This window comes from Myxine glutinosa, chromosome 1 (genome assembly GCF_964187855.1).
Source record: "Myxine glutinosa chromosome 1, kmMyxGlut1.1, whole genome shotgun sequence".
In the NCBI taxonomy this organism is placed as follows: Eukaryota; Metazoa; Chordata; class Myxini; order Myxiniformes; family Myxinidae; genus Myxine; species Myxine glutinosa.
Genome location: NC_136261.1, coordinates 155666262 through 155687044, shown reverse-complemented (window position 1 = coordinate 155687044; position 20783 = coordinate 155666262). Strand labels below are relative to the sequence as shown.

The following is a 20783-nucleotide window of genomic DNA, read 5'->3' as shown; positions in this document are numbered from 1 at the left end:
ACAGTTGCATTTGTTCTAGTTTTTAATGCTGTGAACAAACTTCGGTACATCACGGGTGATGAAGGCTGTGGTAAAGTTTCATCGAAATAGTGTATAGTTTCAGAGGAAACAGCAAATTCCTATTTTGGGGCGATCAAACCTGGATCCACTTTGACCCCAGGTAGACCCCGATTTGTTTTAATGCCATAAACAAACTTTAGTCAACGCAACAAGTATCATTTGTGCCAAATTTGGTCATAATCCCTTCAGCAGTTTCGGAGAAGTTTCAAGTGTTGACAGATGGACGGACGGACAACGCGCCATCGCATAAGCTCCCCTGAACTTCGTTTCAGGTGAACTAAAAATGGACCCCGGCCGCCATCTTGGTACTCACCACATGAAAACGCCCCATTAAAAACAAATAAATTATTAAATATATATATTTAAAAAGCTGCTACTCTTTATCTGTGATTGTTCACGTTTACCTTGGAACTTTCGGTCGGTAGAGTCCCAATATGGCGGCTGCGTGGCCTCATCTCCAAACGCTCTCTCATCGACAGGTCGCCCCTCCATCTTATACTTACAGAGCTCAGTGCGCCATACACGGCCCAGACGTAAAGACTCATCTTCATAAAAGTCCACATAATAACATCCAACCTTTATTGATTGCATATTCGGACAAATGCGAAAAAGAATCCCCTGGACGCGATGAATGACATGCTTGCACATTTATTTATTAATGAACACCACAGCGTATGCTAACGCCATGGAAACAATCGCAGCTTGGGATTCCAATGCACAACTCTTGCAACCACGACTGAATTGTTTGATTTTAAATTAAATATCGGTATTTAAAAAACGCAGTAGGTTTTGTTCTACTGTACAGTTGCCCAGTTCGAGTTTGTTGTGCATAAACCATTGATTGATCGAGTGTATAAGTATAAGTATAAGTGAGATTCCAAGACGGTGACCTTCCCATATATTGATGCAAACAATACACTAAGTGCCGCTACCATGATTCAAGTTCTGTTGATCTACACACATGCACATGTCTCGGGTTTGGGGGTACAAGCACTAGCTGGACAAATAACATCGCAGGTACCCTCAAGCATGCTCGTTTAAGTGTGTGCGGGGACAAAAGGTCGTGACATGTATGGCACGATTGAAGGGCACGCAAACAGGAACTACGAAGGTGGGGTCGAGGGACGGGAGGGGAAGGTCGGGGAGGGTGGAGTCGATGGAGGGGAGGGGAAGGTCGGGGAGGGGAAGGCCGGGGAGGGGAAGGTCGGGAAGGGGAGGGGAAGGTCGGGAAGGGGAGGGGAAGGTCAAGGAGGGTCGGGGAAGGTTGGGTCAGGGAAAGGAGGAGAGGGGAAGGTCGGGGAGAGGAGGGGGGGAAGGTCGGGGAGAGGAGGGGGGGAAGGTCGGGGAGAGGAGGGGGGGAAGGCCGGGGAGAGGAGGGGGGGAAGGCCGGGGAGAGGAGGGGGGGAAGGCCGGGGAGAGGAGGGGGGGAAGGCCGGGGAGAGGAGGGGGGGAAGGCCGGGGAGAGGAGGGGGGGAAGGCCGGGGAGAGGAGGGGGGGAAGGCCGGGGAGAGGAGGGGGGGAAGGCCGGGGAGAGGAGGGGGGGAAGGCCGGGGAGAGGAGGGGGGGAAGGCCGGGGAGAGGAGGGGGGGAAGGTCGGGGAGAGGAGGGGGGGAAGGTCGGGGAGGGGAGGGGAAGGGAAGGGAGGGTCGTGTCGTGGGGTACAACACCAAACTACACACCACAGTAACAAACAAACATGGCATCTCGTTCAAGCCTCCATATCCAGGCCAATCCCAACCTTGTGACCCCCTGAGTTCAGGCGTTTGAGGTCAATAAGACTCGACAGGGTCAACCTGACACCTTCAAACAGCTTCTGCGAGAATGCGAAGCCAAGGTGACCGCCGAGAGCCAGCTTGGTGCACACGGAGGTGTCATCACTGAAGCGATAGCGAGCGGCGACGCCGAACTGGGGAACGGTGCACTGCACCGCACCCACGGAGCTCAAAACCGCTTCGCTGGGAACCCCGTAACCCGCGATCTTTTCGGGGTCTCGCGAACACCCCGGCAGCGGGATGAAGCCGGGCAAGGCACGACCGAAGACGAAGGCGGCGAACAGTCGGCCTCGACGTTGCGACACGAGGAGCGAAAGGCGACCTTCGTCGCCGACGTGAGCCACGATCTCGGCGCCGCGACCCCTGAAGCCCACGCTCGTCGACCACTCCGGGCAGCCTCCGGTCGGACCGCCGAGCTTCCCCGCGCCGGCCACAAACCAGTTTCCCTGGTGAGCCACTCCCGACAGGCAAAGGGTCGTGCTGAACGCGTCCGTCTCCACGGCGCCGTCGGCGCGCGCGAAAGGTCGACAAATGGAGGCTCCGAGCACGGCGAGTTTGCGCCCGGTGTTTGGAGAAAAGGACGTGTCTACCGTGACGTCGACTCCCTGAGCCACGTGTGCGAAGGTGGCGTCACCGCCCATGGTGCCGTCGGTCGCCCATCGCTCGCTGATCGTGAGGCCCATCTCTGGCCAGGTATATCTACACGCCAGACTGCCGGCGGATCGACCGGATTCAAGACCGAACCAAGCGCTCGGTTTGAACTCGGCATTTGCGATGCTCGGAATTCTGCAATCCAGCCGAATAAGACCGAAGTCGAAGCCTTTGGTGAAAAGCTCCTTCGCGTCCTTGCCGAGGTCGCTGTAACAACACGGCGCCGCCATCGCCATATCTCGCACGATAATACTTTATTACTTCCGCGCTAACTCCCTCTCCTTCGACAATCACCGGATATGACGTCGCTGGGAGAATTCTTATTATTATTATTTTTTCCGCACCCCTTTTTAGGATTTCCTAAATTTAATGTGCGCGTCTCTTCCTTAATGTCCGAGTTTCACCAATTTAAATATGGAATTTCTGTTGACCTCGAATGTCGGCAAACGACTTTTCGACATCCATAACTACAAGTACAACTGCAAGACAACATTGTGGAAGACTGATGGTTTTGCCTCAAAATCCCATGCAATGTGTGTTTAGATACCACAAAATGAGAATGACGAACGAACAAAAATTATGCAATAAATAGCCGTCACACAAGGAGCAATTAAAGTTTGTAATTATACTAATTATACGATAAGACTGTCAGGAACCAACCTGAAGTGCGCCGTTTGAATAGAAGTTAAGCATGGCTGTGTCATATATAGATCGTAGTAGATCTGAAATCAGGTTTAGCATGAATGTTTCATCGATAGATCGTAGTAGATCTGAAACCCGGCTCAGAATGGAGGGATCTTTAGTGAATAATAAAAACGTGTAAATCTATTAAGAAGAGAACACGAGCCTATCATTTCAAGAGAGAAAAAAGTGTGCTTTGATCGGCCATAATGAGTGAGCTACAGTCATACATATCGGTGCAACGAGCTTGGATAATAGTGGCCACTCCAAGGGTGTCCATTCCAATCAGCTTGCCAAGCCAGCCGTTCCTTAGCAACCGTTTCAATGGAGTGCTTGCTTGATTACTTAAGCCACTTGGCTAGCGCTCTACACCACCTATCATATCCACCAGTTACACCGTTCGGTGTAACTGGTGGATACCACTGAGCTCTATAGTATGGAGTTACTACCGGCCGATGAGAGTGCTTTTGCTGATGAGGCCACGCGGCCGCCATATTTGGACTCTCTTTCGTGCAAAAGTTCCATCGTAAACAACATGAACAATATATCAGAGCTTATCAGCTTTTCAAAATAAACTATAAGTTTTTATTTTCCCTCGGGCGTTTTTATGTTGTTGTGAGTCCCAAGAGCATGTTTTTAAATCAACGGAGTTTTTTTTAGGGATTTTAAATGTTGTAGTGAGTACCAAGATGGCGGCCGGTGACTTCAGTTTTTTCAGCAAACTAGTGATCCATTCATGTTTAGACTGGTGGTGGATCCGCACTGATACAGCGATCAGACATATTGAATCGAATGAAGGTGTCTCGTATCGGTAATAAAGGTGGACTGTGAGAATTAAGGAAAACAACGTGTACTGTAGTTGGAACGGTTCGAGAAATGCGATTGATGGCTGATGATGGGTTCATTATTTAACAAATACAAAAAAAATCGGGAATAGGGAAACATAGACCTACAAACATTAAGGTGGAGAAGAAGACGTGAAGGAAAATCAACTTGAACGACACAAAGGAATGATGGAAATGTAAAGAGTAGTTATAAGATTAATATTAAATGGATTTATAAGAATGTGAAGACATGAGGTAATATTAATATAGGATTATTTCACTAAATAATTGAGAGAAAAGAGGACACTGTAAGTGGGAAGGAAGAAGAATACGCGGAAATGGCCAGGCAGATGAAGAAGAAGATTCGTCGCGTGGAGGTTGTTGGAGGAAGAAGAGGAGGAGGAGTAGTAGGAAGAAGAAGAAGAAAAACTATTCCTGTTCGTGCTTGCCGTAGGCCCTGTGTAGAGGCCGCAGCCTCCAGCTTTCCGGTGTTCTGGGTCTGCCTCAGCTCCCGCTTGCGAAACCAAACTCCTTTCTGTCCAGTGTTCTTGGAATTTCATACAAACCTTACAACTCGAGGCCGTTCCGGAACGAGGATACTGATGGGCATCATGGTAAATGCCACCTTGTTCCGATGAGCATCTCAGGTTATCTTTTCATCATTCCTATCCTATAGCAAGCACTAGCAGCGCTGCCCATGTTGATGTTGTTGCGTGTAATGTTTGATGAGTCTCGTTGGACGAAAGGAGTCAATGTCTTTGACGATGCGTGGTATCCGTTAGTCACATGACCCAGGAATGATCATCTGTTTTGACGTGCGACTTGAATAGAATAGGTGCTTGCGTTGATCTTCTTCACTCTTTACTCATGACACACAGGTGGCTAACGTAAGCTCGCGTTCGAGGACAGGTGAGTTAGCTTCTAAAGAACGATCTGTCTGAAAGCGAAGAGCTGTCAGAGCAAAAGTGTTTTGAAAATCGAGGCCTTGACTTTTAAAGCCAAAGGGCTTGCTTCTGACTCGGTATCAAAATGATGAAACATGAGTACCCGCAAGTATCTTTGTGTGATAATGTGCTGTTGTTCGATCCCTGTGTACATTTAATCATAGTTGTATAGTATGCAGGCTCATTGGAAGCGAACAACTACAACTGTACTCGGTAGAAGAGGATCCCTCCGCCTCCGCCAGGCTAAACAGTCCATGCTTTGTATCCCACTGATAGGTAGGATCTGGATTCGGACCTGAACCAAAATATAATCGATTCGTTCTTGTCACTTACCAAACTCGTCCACCAAATTTCGTCAAAATTCGCCCATAACTTTTTGAGATATCGTGCTCAATATCAGTTTCAGCCCGATCAATCAATGATGAAGAATCACTTAAAATTACGAGTATCCGGATCTTGATCAAGATGGAATCATTTCGTCATTGTCACATACCCAACCACTCCACCAAACTTTGTCCGAATCCATCCATAATTTTTTGAAATATCGTGTTATATCGATTTAGCATTATTTAGCATCATGCCCGCTTTTAGTTTTAGCCCGATCTGTCAATAGTGAAGAATCGCTTAAAATTACTGGTATCCGGGTCCGGATCTTAATCAAAATGTAATCATTTTGTCATTGTTACATACCCAAATTCTCACCGAATCCGTCCACAACCTTTTGAGATATCCTGTCCACAGACAAACAAACAGACAGGAGTGAAACTAGAAAGGCACTCGGTGAAGCGCATACCTCCGCAAGGCTGAACAGTTTGTTTTGTATCCCACTGATAGGCCGTATCTGGGTTCAGACCTGAACCAAAATCTAATCGGCTTGTTCTTGTCACCTAACCAGCTCGTCCACCAAGTTCAGTCATAACTCGTCCATAACTTTTTTCAATATAATGTCATATAGGACTTTTCGCCCTGTCTCTCAATGGTGAAGAATCACTTAAAAATTCAATAATTCTCGTATCTGAATCCATATCCGGATCTTCACCAGAATCAAATCATTTCGTCCTTGTCACATACCTCTCTGCCAAATTTCGTCCGAATCCGTCCACAACTTTTTGAGATATCTTGTTCACAGACAGACAGACAAACAAACAGACTGGGGTGAAAACATAATCTCCATCCACCTTCGGTGGTGGAGGTAAACATGACAACATTTTGACGTAATAATGGATGAATGAATGAATGAATGAACGAGTCATGTGATCAATGCAATTCTTGCCAGAAGACAGGGTGAGATCTGTAATGGCCACCAACTAACGCTTGCAGACGAGTTCTCTGACTTGCAGTCCTTTTGATGGATGGTGGATACTTTGTTTCCTCGTGGTGCATGTTGAGCGCCAGGGTGATAGTTTATTGCTGGGTCAGGATTCGAACCCTAGTGAGACGGCTCAGAGATGAGTGCACTTGCCTCTCGGGTATCCTGCCACCCCTGGCAATCAAATGGCACCAACTAAAACCAAAAAAATTAACTCTAACAGATAATATTCTTCAAATAAACACTGATTTAAACCACCTTTAGAGGCCATTTTTCCCCGCAAGCGGGGGTTGGCCTTTTTCGGGAACCGTGGTTGTTGTTGTTTTTCGGTCCCCTTTTTGAAGCAATGTTTTACGGCTGGATGCCCTTCCTGACGCCAACCCTTTTTGCCGCCTTTAACGACAAACAGGGAATTACCAGTGAACTGGTACTCAATTAGCCGACCTCGGAAGGATGACAGGCTGAGTCAACCCCCCTGGCGTTAATTCAGCGATCGACCGGGATTCGAACCCAGGATCCTAGGATCCTAAGCTGACACCCTAGCCGCTAGCCCAACACCAGGGTTCCAAGTAAACACTGATTCTAACCCTTAAATGTTTGCTTGGAGTTTAAGTGCCTTTGTACACTATTTTTGCATATGCAGACATTATAAGATGATTAATGTCATGGTTGTATAGTTTCCAAATGCAACCAACTGAACCTCGCAAACATCACTCATGAAGTTGATCTCAGAAGCAGTGATCATAGTGGTGATTTAGGAAACTCACTCATATTTCTTCCTCCCCCTCCCCTTTTTTTCTCGCAGAGCTCATCAGATTGCTGATTTGATGTCCTTTTGAAATTCACCGCCAGAGATGATTTGTGTTTCTGCTTCCTTTGAGCTTTTCATAGAGTGTCAGTGAGGTTGACTCATAAAATTACATCTTAAGATTACATTTTTCATAGTCCAGTCGAAGAGAGGTGTGAGCCACATCCTGCATGATCACAACAGATATAATTAATTGGTTTGTTTTGTTGATCTTGCATGCTCTCGGTGTTCATTCTATTAAAATTCACTTTATGTGACAGTAAGTGAATTCTGGCTCAAATTATTGAAACAACTTTAAACAGTTGAGTTTTGACCACACTTTTAATCAAATTTTATAGACACCAGTGCATTTTTTCATTCATGCGGATGCTACGAGCATTCATACATAAATAATCTCAAAATTGAAGATAGTCTGTGCACATAGGTGGCTAGCTACCGTTACGTCTTCCCTGTGTACAATTGATTCGTCGGAGATTGTGGCACCATGGCATGCATCGCAGCGGTGGCTTGTCCATCTCGAGCCGGTGGAGCTCTGCAAGGCACTGGCAGTGTTGGCAACATTGGGACGACGACGGCGACGTCGATGACCTCGACAGGAGTAAGCGATGCTGGATCATGGCGAGATCCTAGAACGGATTTCTCTGGTTGGCTAACAGCACTTGGCGCCTCACCTGGACTTGCAGGAACACTGCGGCGTGAACTGGGTATCGGGGACTTTGAGACTCTTCGAGCAAGTGCTGCCAACCTTCCACGCAGACATCAGCTCCTTTTAGCTGCCCGCCGCCGTCTCCCACAAGCGACTTGTGCCACATTGCGCCGAGCCCTGGCAGCCTGTGGACCGCCGGCAGAAGGCCTTGCCGCCTCACCACCACTACTGGCTGATGTTCTTGAAGCTCTGGTACTCACTCTGACGGGTTTAAGCCGCGAGTTGCTTTCAGCAGCACATCGTTTCAGCTCACTGGAGGCTGGTCTGTACGCGACAGGAGAGACTTCCGGGAGTTTTGTCAGCACCGAGGGGCAAGGTTTTGAAGAAGGCACAAATACAAACAACTTCGATGGGCAGCCAACCTTTGATGGTGGGCTTGATGGATACAGTGGCAGTCACTCTGCTGCTGGACTTGATGGATCGGTGTATGGCGAGGGACATTCATACGAGGGGGCATCTGGGGGGTACACAGAACTGACTGGCGAGCAGGAAATGGACGGGGGTTTGGATGGAGGCACAGTGTACACTGAGGAAACAGAAGCAGTTGAAGCAGAGTCTGAAGGACAAGCAGAAGCCACAGGTAATATATGAATTAAAAGCCTATTTGTTGAATGTACACTGCCCATAGAAAGTCGACTCCCCTTTTCAAATTTTTCACCTTTTGTTGCCTTTACCTGGAATGAAATTGCATTAAATTAGACTTTTTCCACCTTCATTTACACATCATAACCCACAACTTCCAAGTGAAAAATAAATTCTACAAATTCAGAAAATTAATGAAAAATACAAAACTTGAATATCTTGGTTGGATAAGTGTCCAACCCCCTGATTTAATACTTGGAGAAGCACCTTTGACAGCAATTACAGCTGTGAGTCTGTTGGGATATGTTTCTACTAACTTTGCACACATTGATTGGGCAATATTTCCCCATTCTTCTGTACAAAACTATTCAAGTTCAGCCAGGTTGTACAGGGAGCATTTATGGACGGCAATATTCAAGTCATGCCACAGATTTTCTATTGGATTTAGGTCGGGGCTCTGACTGGGCCTCAAGGACATTCATATTTTTGTTCCTTAACGCATAACCACTCCAGTGTAGCTTTGGCTGTGTGCTTCGGGTCATTGTCATGCTGAAAGGTGAATCCATCCCAATTTCAGCTTTCTTGCAGAGCGCAGCAGGTTTTCCTCTCGGCTTTTTCTATATTTTGCTCCATCCATTTTCCCTTGTATCCTGACAAGTGCCCCAGTCCCTGCTGATGAGAAACATCCCCATAACATGATGCTGCCACCACCATGCTACACAGTCGGGATGGTGTTCTTTGGGTGATGTTCTGTGTTGGGTTTGCGCCAAATGTTACGTTTTGCATTTAGGCCAAGAAGTTCCATCTTGGTTTCTTCAGACAACAAAACATTTTGCCACATGGTTTCAGAATCTCTGCAGTGTTTTTTTTTTTGCATACCTCAAAAGGGACTCGAGGTCAGCTTTTTTGAGTAATGGCTTCCTTCTTGCCACCCTACCAAACAGTACAGACCAAACTTGTGGAGTGTTTGGGATATTGTTGTCACATGCACACAGTGACCAGTCTTTACCATAAAGGCCTGTAGCTCTTTCAAAGTTGCCATTGGCCTCTTGGTGGCCTCTCTGATCAGTCTCCTCCTTGCTTGGTCATCCAGTTTGGAGGGACGGTCTGATCTAGGCAGGGTCTTGGTGGTACCATGTGCCTTCCACTTCATAATGATTGCCTTGACTGTGCTCCAAGGGATATTCAAGGCCTTTGAAATATTTTTATACCCATCCCCTGATCTGTGCCTTTCCACAACTTTATCCCGGAGGTTTTTGAAAGCTCCTTGGTGCTCATGGTTGAGTCTTTGCCATGAAATACACTGCCCGTCAGAGGAATCTACAGGAACAGCTGAATTGATCCTGAAATAATCAGAATCATGACAATTTAACACAGGTGGTAGCCAATTAACTTGGTGTATGATTTTGAAGGTGATTGGTTACACCTGAGCTAGTTTATAATTGGTATTATATGTGGGGGGGGGGGACACTTATCCAACCAAAATATTCGAGGTTTGTATTTTAAAAAAAAATTCTGACATTTGTAGAGTTTGTTTTTCACTTGGAAGTTGTGGGTTATGATGTGTAACTAAAGGTGGAAAAGTCTGATTTGATGTAATTTGTAACAAAAGGTGAAAATTTTGAAAGGGGTTGTAGACTTTCTATAGGCATTGTAATTATGATCATTATGTTCCCCTTTTATGCAAATGGACACATTGACATAGTTTATAACAAGTGTGCTACTGATGCAGTGCCCCCCTGTAGGTTAGGGCAGTAATTTTAGGCATTGTGCCAGCAATAGCTCGCCTGTTCTTTGTGAAGAGCACCATGGGATCGTTGACGTCCACCAACTGATGCCTGCAGATGGGATGCACAGTTTAATGTTCATCCGAGGTACCCCAAATAAACATTGATGAATTACCCTACCTGTGAAACACCTGGATGAAAGTTTATAGTTAGGTCAGCATTCAAACCCAGGCTAGACAGTTTTGAGGTGAGTGTACATACTTCTAGGCCATCCTGCCTGCATCTGTGTAAATATTATTGTCTATATTTCTTAGGTTTTCCATATTTATTAAAAGTGTCTTGGTTGAAGATAACTGTACTTCGCCAGAGTCAAGGACGATATCCAAAATGCAAAGTCATCGTCGGCATTTGACATACCAATGGATTCCTTAAAACATAAGAGATTCCAAAAACAAACATCCCTCCACTGAAACTTGTCGGTACTTGAGGGTTATTACCCAAGTTATATTTTACATACATCAAGACAATAAATACACTTTATTCTTTGGGTGTTGGGTGTTGTTGGGCTAGCGGCTAGGGTGCCAGCTTAGGATCCCAGGATCCTGGGTTCGAATCTCAGTCGATCGCTGAATTAACGCCAGGGGAGTTGACTCAGCCTGTCATCCTTCCGAGGTCGGCTAATTGAGTACCAGTTCACTGGTAATTCCCTGCTTGTCGTAAAAGGCGACAAAAAGGGTTGGCGGCAGGAAGGGCATCCGGCCGTAAAACATTGCTTCAAAAAGGGGACCAAAAAACAACAACAACCACGGTCCCCGAAAAAGGCCAACCCCCGCCTTGCGGGGAAAAATGGCCTCTAAATGTGGTTATTATATTTATAAGACAATAAATACACTGATCAATTTACTCTTATACGGCCAATTATTCAGACCATTTTTTTTAGGGCTATAGCATTTAGGTAGGCCAGATGGGTTCAATGTATCTTTCCTCTTCAGTTTTTATAATGATGTTCTGAAAATTCCACCTTTCTAAATTAATAATATAGTATTGAAAATTGTATATTCCACGTTTTTACAATAATATATTGCAAATTCCACTTTCAAAGTAGAAAATAGAATTTGACCTGAATGCATTGATGGATTATGCCTCCACCCACGTAAACATCATCTGAATGACATATATCGGAAGTGGTTTTAATGACTAAATACCTTTACGAAAGAGAAAAAGCCCATATATATATATATATATATATATATATATATATATATATATATATATATATATATATATATATATATTGCTCCTGATCCAGATGAGCTTCAGGACCCATGGTCCAATTTTTACATGAATTATACAAGGTTTCTGGTGGATATATCTGTTCACATATGATATGAAATGTGAACTTGAGATCTCTGCAAAACGACCAACTTCCCCCTAAATTTGGCTTGACGGACAATACCTGGCTACAGGCGGATGAGCTCCCATAGGGAGCCATCGGCCATCCCATAAGGAGATCGTGTCTCCGAAGAAACACCCATCCGGTTTGGACCGGATTGTCATACGAACGACTTTAAAAATGGTACGTGTTGTTTCCCTGCTTGAAAAGGATAGAGCACAGACAATCCTCATCGGCTGGCATCCATGGGGAGGAGGAAATGCCCCGCTGAGTACGGTTGAGAAAAGCGGCGCCATTGTTATGACATCGCTGGTACCCAGAGTATCCTGGGAAGTGACGGTAATGATGGCACTTCCCCCAAGCTTGGTGGCTGTGTTAAGTGTTTGTCTCGTTTGTGTGTGTGTATGCGCATGCGTGTGCTCTGGTGTCCATGCACATCTGTGCCTGCCATGCTGCTTCTGAGTGCTTACCTGGTTTATTGGAGAGTTGGGGAAAAACCTTTCCAGTGAGCTATTTGATGTGAGCTTTCCAGAAGATGCACGTCACCAACTGGTAAATGAACCCATAGAATGTGGTTATTAGATTGATTAGCATCACTATTTATGCATTTACATCATACCATACCGACCAATGCGACCAGGCAGGCAGGCTCGAGGAGGACGACTGTGTGGGTCAGATTTGCATTTACACCTTGCATTTACTACATCTTTTGCTGTTCAGCAAAAAATGGAACATTAAGTTTTAGGTAACTTCTCTGAAATAACCTCGTAGAGTGGGTCCTGCTGTCTGGCCGTCCGTACGTACGTACACAATTAGGTTTGTACATACGTAGTGACGTAAGTTAACATTTGACTAACACATCTCCTCACAAACTACGAGTACTTGACCGATTTATGGCCCAAATTTGTTCCGATTCATCATGACAGCAACGTCTCATGGAATTTTGCTCCCTTTCCGGATGCGCCTCCTATAATGAGGGGCAGGGGGGGGGGGGGACTGCCCCAAAATACAGTCATGCATCGCTTAATGTCCTAGATACGTTCTTGGAAACGTGACTTCAACCGAATTGGACGTTGTCCGAACATAGGACTTGAAAGCTGCAATAGCCCTTGATCCATAGGCTGAATCAAAGAGGTGGTATTCGTGTTGAAAAACATGCCGGAATCACGTGCGATAGCATTCACAGTTTTGCCGCCCTCACGCTGTCTTATTATTTTCTGCTTCTCCTCCAAATCAATGCTCCTGCGTTGTTTCTTGCTGCTGCCACCACTAGGGCTGGTTGCGCTGCGTTTGGGACCCATGATTAACTTTAGGGTGGATTGATTTTAATAAAATCAAATGAAAAGACAATGGAATAATGCTCACGATACGCGGGGGTAATCGAGACTGGATGCTGATGATGCTGCGGCGCTGCCGACGAGGCAAAACCAAGCATACACTGTTATACCGTTTGTAAACTTTTTATTTCGTAAGTAAGGAAATCAAATTAAAAGTACTGTACACTACAATAGCCAAAAAACATAAACCAGTAACATTGGCATTTCTTATATCTATCAAAACATATTATGGCTATATAGTTACTGTACTGTATCATCATCATACGCCTGGCAGCACAATCTATTTTGTTTAAGAACACGTGATGCATGCGTGAGCGCGCCCGCTCTAAGGCCACTTATGTCCACTACGTCCCGTTGTCTGAACGGGGTTTTTTTTATCCCCATTATTTTCTTATTATTTTTATGGGCCACGGACGTATAAGCGATCGGACGTTAAGCGACGCATGACTGTATTGGTATTTTATTCAAAAATCTTCTTCTCAGAAACAGCCAAAAAGATCCAGTCCAAACTCACCACAATTCGTCAGGACAATGTCCTAACCTAAAAGGTTTTGCTCTTCATGGTCGTATCTCCCCCAGAAAGGGAGCCATGGGTCCTCTCCCCAAATCCCTCATTTTCACTAAAGCATCTTCTTCTCCAAAACTACCTGAGCGATATGGACCAAATTCAGTACATTTCATCAGAACAGTAAGGGCTCATGGGGTTATGCTCTCCATCTGTATCCACCCATTTAAAGAGGGTTGAAGGGGGGGTTTACCCCAAATATTGGTATTTCTTTCAAAAAACTCTTCTCAGAAACCAAACTGGTCATGTGTCATCGTGACCATGCCCTAACCTTAAGTTGTCCTCCCCATGGCCGTATCTCCCCTAGAAATGGGGCCATGAGCTGCCTCCCCTAATCCCTCATATTCACTAAAACACATTTTCCTCACAAACTACATGACCGATTTATGGAGCAAGTTTGGTACGATGCATTAAAAAATTAGGTTCTCATGGTGTTTTTCACCCCATCCAGATATGCCCCCTCCAAGAGACTGAAAAGGGGGTTTGCACCTCAAATTCAGGCAATTTATTTTAAAATATTTTTAGAAACCATGGGGAAATAGCCGTCAGTCCCCCACCCTGCTTGGCTACATGTACTGTATAACATCACATTTTCATGTCATTCCATCCTGCGTGTACAAATCAAAATTGCTGAACTGCTTAACCTACTGTTTAGTACAGCCTGCACTGATGCTAGAGTGGATGCCATTTTCTTGTCTTCTTCTCTGAATAGTTTATTTCTAGTATCATGATGGAAGCCCATGCTGAGTAAAGCCCAATGCTGGTAAATCGTGCCATTTTACCTTCCTGCTCTTGGTCATTTGGAGTGTGTGTAAATGCCGATTCACAGCCGGCTTGTCTAGTTCCATCGGTCATAAGTAAATCGGCTGAATATGATTCGCAAACATAAAAAGTCCTACTTGTGCTACTTGTCTAATGTGAGCTATTATGGGTAACTTGACATGTGCTGATGATTGAACGTAGATGGTGCCTTCATATTACGGTTTGCATATCTTGCTCTAACAGTAAGCACTTGATTACAGTAACAGTGCAGGGCATGTCCTCCTGTTGCATTTTTTTAAAACTAGAACAGCACTCGGTAGAGCACATACCCATTCCAGACTGAACAGTTGACGTTTTTTATCCCAACACTGGTTGGCTTGATTTGCATCCTGACCTCAACCAAAATCGAATCGGCTTGTACTTGTCACCTACCCAACCATCCACCAAGTTTCGGTCGAATCCATCCATAACTTCTGTTATATATATATATATATATATACTGAAACGCAAAAGACAGCAGCATCAGCCGCAACCGACAGAGATGGTGCCAGCAGCATCAGCGGTGGACCTTGACGCAGTGGAACGAGGTCGCTTTCAGCGATGAGTCAAGGTTCTGTGTGGACAGTCCTGATGGGCGTGAGCGTGTCTGGAGAAGAACTGGCAAGCGATATGCCGATTGTTGCGTGCGTCAGGCCAACAGGTGGGGTGGCCCAAGTGTGATGGTGTGGGCCGCCATATCAGGCCGGTACAGGACGCCACTGGTGGTTGTGGATGGGAATCCTAAAGCCCAGCGGTATGTGGATAACATCCTGCGACCTCATCTGCTGCCATTCCTGCTAGACCACCCAGAACTGAGAACCTTTCAGCATGACAACGCTCGGCCCCATGCTGCTCGCTTTACCACTGCATTTCTCCAAGGCGAGAACATCAACACCATGCAGTGGCCTGCGCTCTCCCCTGACCTGAATCCCATAGAGCACCTGTGGGATGAGCTTGGGAGACGCGTAGTTGGCAGGGCCAGGACACGGGCAGAGCTGCTTCAGACATTGAGGACTGAGTGGGACAGAATCCAGCAGCAATCCATCCAAAGACTGGTAGGCAGTATACGCCGACGATGCACTGCCTGTATCCAAAACAATGGTGGCCACACACGCTATTGAAAGGGGACTGACATTGCACCCTGTGCTGTTCTGTACTGTAGAACAAACTGATGAGATGGTGTATCTTGGTCAAAAACTTGACATGTCATCAATAAAATGCCAATGTTTCAATTAGCAATTGTTGGTTTGTTTTATTTTGAACTGTTACAATTTTATTACATTTCAAACAAGTGGCCAAGTGGCGTCATCACGGGGCCTCTGTATGGTCTTCTGGCAGTCAGACCATAGTCATGCAGTCGTCTTCGTGCAGTATCATTGGAGATCCGTGGGTTTGCACGCCCCGGAGTTTCTGCCGCAGTGCGGGATGCTGGACGGAATCGATCCCGCAAGTGACTTCGGACCATCTGCCTGGCCTGCCTTGCAGTGGTGACTCTTGGCCTCCCTGATCGAGGTCTGTCATCTGCAGAGTTGTGGAGGGTGTCTCTGTCCACCAGGGCCGATATTGTCTGCTGTGAACAGCCAAGGCGACGTGCCACCTCACGGTAGCTCAGTCCGCCTTGCAGCATGCCCAGGGCACGCTGCCGTTGATCCCTTGACAATCGTGGCATGTTGATTGAAATGCCCATTTTGCACTGGCCTTTTTAAAGCCAATATCGAGACATCACGTGCAGCTCATTAAAATCATCCCGTACCCCTTGGCTAATCACTGACAGTCAAAACGGCTGTTCAACAGCTGTGCTATGAAGTGACCATTGAAGGTTCAAGTGACCATCCGTGACCGTTTTGTCTGACAGTGAGGACACTATTGTCCATAAATAAGTTCACACATTTACTACACGCAGTGTTATTGTTGATATTTAAAGGTTTCAAAGGTGGTAAGTTTCTTTTGCGTTTCAGCATATAATATATATATATCGTGAGGTTATCTGAATGATTCATGATTCAGAATACATCATGAGATAATCTGTTATATATACACACAGTCCTGGCCAAAAATATTGGCACCCTTTCACTTTTTTCAAATAACTCACAATTTCTCGAAAAATAAGTTGAAATTGACAAAAGTATTTGGTCTCCACAATTCTTTATTTCACTGTTCATATTACAGACCCTTTGTTTTTAATTCAGAACTTAATATATCCTTTTAAATCAGAAAATAAAAAGAAATGGCATTGACAAAATTATTGACACCCTCAACTTAATATTTGGTATCACACACAGCCTTTGTACAAACTAACTGCAGTCAAGCGCTTCCTATAGCCATGAATGAGCTTCCTCCACTTCCCTACTGGCAGTTTGGCCCACTCTTCTTGTGCAAACTGCTCCAGTTCTCCCAGATTTGAAGGGTGCCTTCTCCCAGCTACTGTTTTCTGATCTCCCCACAGGTGTTCAATTGGATTCAGATCTGGACTCAGACTGTTCTGAAGTGGCCAGCAATGTCTTGAACCATTCCTCGGTGCTTTTTGAAGTATGTTTGGGGTTATTGTCCTGCTGCAAGACCCATGACCTTCGACGGAGACCCAGCTTTCTGAGACTGGGTCGAACATTGCACTCCAAAATCCCTTGGTAATCTCCTGATTTCATGATTTGCCGACCGACTTGGTCACCGACAACTCAATTTGCCGACCTCGACCATGCACACATTCAAGGCACCCAGTGCCAGAGGCAGCACAGCAAACCCAAAACATCACTGAACCTCCTCCATCTTTGACTGTAGGTAAGGTGTTCTTTTCTTTGAAGGCTTCATTTTGTTTTCTGAAAACACGGAGATGATGTGCTTTACCAAAAAGCTCTAATTTGGTCTCACCTGCCCACGGGACATTCTCCCAAAGGGATTCTGGCTTGTTCAGGTGTGTTTTGGCAAACTCAAGTCAGGCTTTCTTATCTCTCTCAATCTCTCTCTCTCTCTCTCTCTCTCTCTCTCTCTCTGTCTCTGTCTCTGTCTCTGTCTCTCTCTGTCTGTCCTCCTGGGTCTCCTACCATAGAACCCCCTTTCATTGAGTTGGCGACGGATGGTGCGAGTTTATACTGTCGTACCTTGTGTCTGAAGGTCAGCTTGAATCTTTTTGGCAGTTGATCGAGGTGCTTTCTCCACCATTCGAACAATCCTTCGCTGCAATCTTCGATTAAGCTTTCTCTTGCGGCCACATCCAGGGAGGTTGGCTACAGTGCCGTGGTCCTTAAGCTTCCTGATAACATTGTGTACGGTGGACACAGGAACATCAAGGTCTCTGGAGATGGACTTGTCGCCTTCAGATTGTCCATGCTTGGCGACAGTCTTGTGTCTGACCTCATCAAACAATTCTCTGGTTTTGTTTCTTTTCTCCATGCTCATTGCTCATTCATGCTCATTTTTCCATGCTTATTGCAGTTCACACAGTGACACAAAACGGCAGAATGACTCCTTTTCTCTCTTCAAAATGGTTGAAGGAGTGATTTTTATATTGCAGGCACCTGCAAATCACCACAGGTGAGTTCATTTCCAAAGTAAAGGAGAATCACCTGCTTGAAATATAATTATTTCTCGCAACTTCTAAAAGATGCCAATAATATTGTCTGGGCCATTTTAGGATTTCTGTGTGGAATAAGCTAAGATTTAGTAATTTTTTGTTTTGCTCCACTGCAAACCTAAGAAATACATATGTGGATATCAAAAGATTTTTTAATTTCAACAATTTTCTGGAAGACATGTCATCCAAATCTGTCCATATAATTGTGAGATAGCTTGCTCAGACAGACAGACAGACAAACAAACAGACAGGGGTGAAAACATAACCTCCATCCACATTTGGTGGCGGCAGTAATAATGTGCTGTATCCTTCTGCTTTTTTTATGCCTCCGCCCCCGAAGGTGGCCAGAGGCATTATGTTTTTGGGTTGTCCGGCCGTACGGGCTAAACCTCGTTTTTTTTTTTTTTTAAGCAACCACATGGCCGATTGAGACAAAACTTTCAGGGTAGGAGTGACACCCATGCAGAATGTTTTTTAATGATAATTGTGACATTATAGTTCACGTGGTATCGTAGCCAACTTGGATTAAACGCAAATAATAATAAAAATATTTCTCGGAAACTGCTGAATGGAAAAATTTGAAACTTCGCACATTATGAAGTACTCCCAATGGGGAACAAAAGCATGATAATAATGACATAAGTGAAGTGGTATACCAGGCAAAAATGTTTTAATCAAATTCCTTATCCTAAAAATGTTAAATTGCATGCACATGATGTATGACCCATTTGTATTGAAATATTAGTTATGACATCATGGGTCACATGGTTTGGCAGCCATATTGGATTTAACCTCAAACCTTTAAAAAAAGCATCTTCTCCCAATCCACCAAATCGATTGACTCGAAACTTTACGTGTGTCATTGACTAGTTGTGGCGATTAAAAGATGATCACGAAAACATCATTGGTCACATGGTGTGGCAGACATATTGGATTGAAGGAAAATATTAAATAATTATATCTCGGAAACTGCTTACCCTATTGATGCGAAATTTTACAAATATCATCTAACACCATTGTTGCATATAGTTTGAAAATAACTATCATAGGTCACGTGGTTTGGCAGCCATATTGGATAGAAAAACGAACCTTATCCGATCAACACGAAACTTCATAAACATGATCCCCTACCCATACATAAGCAGAGTGTAGATTTTTAAAGGTCATACGTCACGTGGTGGTGTGGCAGCCATATTAGCTTAAAAGCCGATATTTCAAAAAATCCATTCTCTGAAACCGCTTCACCGATCGACGTGAAACCTGTCATGGCTGGTGAAAATGTCATACTTCAAAACAGCTGAGGGATTTAAATCAAACTTGTTTATTTTTAGGACGGTGAACGAGGGCACCTACCCGTTGTGGGACTATGCGGAAGCATATTGGCGATAGTCACAATGAATGATGAATGAATGAATGATCGTTTTTAAGGCCGTTTTCCCCGCTAGAGCGGGGGTTAGCCTTGCGGGCCCATGACAATCATGGTTCCCTGTTTGAGGCAATGTTTTTATGGCCGGATGCCCTTCCTGACGCCAACCCTTGGTCACGCTCTTACGATGCGCAGGGATACGGTGTACCTATTCTAAATCGGGGTACACACAGTGATCATTCATCCCAGCAAGCTGGTACTCAATTTGCCGACCTCGGAAGGATGACAGGCTGAGTCAACCCCCCTGGCGTTAATTCAGCGATCGACCGGGATTCGAACCCAGGATCCTAGGATCCCAAGCCGGCACCCTAACTGTTAAACCAACACCAACACTTCACTTGTATGCACTCCGAAACCGCTGGTTGGAGTCACAATGCTCTAGTTTAATTCGACTACATAGTTAAATACTAATTGGGCTGCATCATTACTGAGCCTTGCACGGTGTTTAAACCCCACACCTTTTTAGTAGCTTGGGGTTGTCAACTTTAGGCAGTGTAGTTAAAATAACTAGACTTGTTTTGTCGGGTGTCCATTCATTGTTTTTTTTAATGGGAAATCCAAAAGCGTTTTTTTTTGGTTTTTTTTCAAAGCTGGAATAGCTTTAATTGGACAATGGTGCACCGCTGGCTTAGAATATATATTACAGTGAAGAGCAGTATGTCTACCACAACATCACTGCATCTTGCCATACTGTTCTTTCTGCTAGGAATTAGTTCAAGGACAGCAATATTTGAAAAATTGAACATTCCCACAACAACATATTTGTACAGGCCTTACGTGAGTTCCTCGCTAAGGATGTACTAATCGTAGTATTGTACTTGTATGTATATTTCTAAAGGGGGTACTGAAGTGACGATGAAAGAGGTGCTCAGGCTTGGTATGAACAACCAGGAAACACACCTGCTAAATGCAGAACCTTGCAGCTTCTGCATCAGTAAAACTATGGGACGAGGCAAGAGTGAAACAAAGGCCTGTTGTGTTGCTGGTACGTACATGCACTTCCTTTTAGCTACACATGTAGCATGTCCTGCAATGTATTATATATATATAATCGTTTGCCTGGTAAAGCACCAACACTTAATGTGATTGCAAGCACAAATTGTACGATACACAATCTGGCGTGTGTTTTGTGTGGTTCACTTGTATGCACTCCGAAACCGCTGGTTGGAGTGAGTTTAAATTTGGTGGTTATACTTGGGGTGTGCCCTGGAAGGCTTGGGGCATAACAAATCTTATTTGTGGGTGTTCGGAATTGGTGTTGTTAGGGTTAGGGTTGTGTACCGTTGAAGAACACAAGGGTAGTCCAGCATGCACATGAGATATTTTTTTGAATGTCCCTTCTTTTCTTTTCCTTGCCACATGGCACATACCATATATAAAGGGGCATTTTCTATGCCCCTGCATTTTTCACAAGATACATTTTAAATACAAACATGCATTTGTTCATCGTACAAGACTTTATTGAAGACTATATAAAAGACTTGAAAAAGTAAGGGGAAAAAAATATATTAAACCCAGACTGGAATCGAATTCGCAATCCCCACGTTGGGAGTCTGATGCCTTATCCCTTAGGCCATTGGTCCAGCACGTTCGAATATATATTTTAAATGTTTTAAAGGGTATAAA

The 20783-nt window shown here is 44.8% G+C and overlaps 2 protein-coding genes across 5 annotated transcripts in view; one reads left to right on the top strand and one right to left on the bottom strand.

The window, feature by feature from the left end:
- Positions 1 to 616: 616 nt before the first annotated feature.
- LOC137419274 (non-selective voltage-gated ion channel VDAC2-like) lies at positions 617 to 2744 on the bottom strand. The gene has a single exon (XM_068105399.2). It carries the CDS (start codon positions 2717 to 2719, stop codon positions 1769 to 1771), a length of 951 nt encoding a protein of 316 aa, XP_067961500.2. The 5' UTR covers positions 2720 to 2744; the 3' UTR covers positions 617 to 1768.
- Positions 2745 to 4372: 1628 nt separating this feature from the next.
- Positions 4373 to 20783, top strand: part of LOC137430149 (uncharacterized) — a 45746-nt gene continuing 29335 nt past the window's right edge. For 2 of the 4 annotated variants that reach the window (XM_068120785.2, XM_068120777.2), the window contains exons 1-3: positions 4373 to 4602; positions 7047 to 8335; positions 19996 to 20142. In XM_068120785.2, the coding sequence (XP_067976886.2) occupies positions 7534 to 8335; positions 19996 to 20142 (949 nt within the window). In that variant the 5' untranslated portion in view covers positions 4373 to 4602; positions 7047 to 7533. The remainder of the gene's footprint in view (positions 4603 to 7046; positions 8336 to 19995; positions 20143 to 20783) is intronic. The other 2 variants (XM_068120802.2, XM_068120794.2) reach the window with 1 other exon arrangement.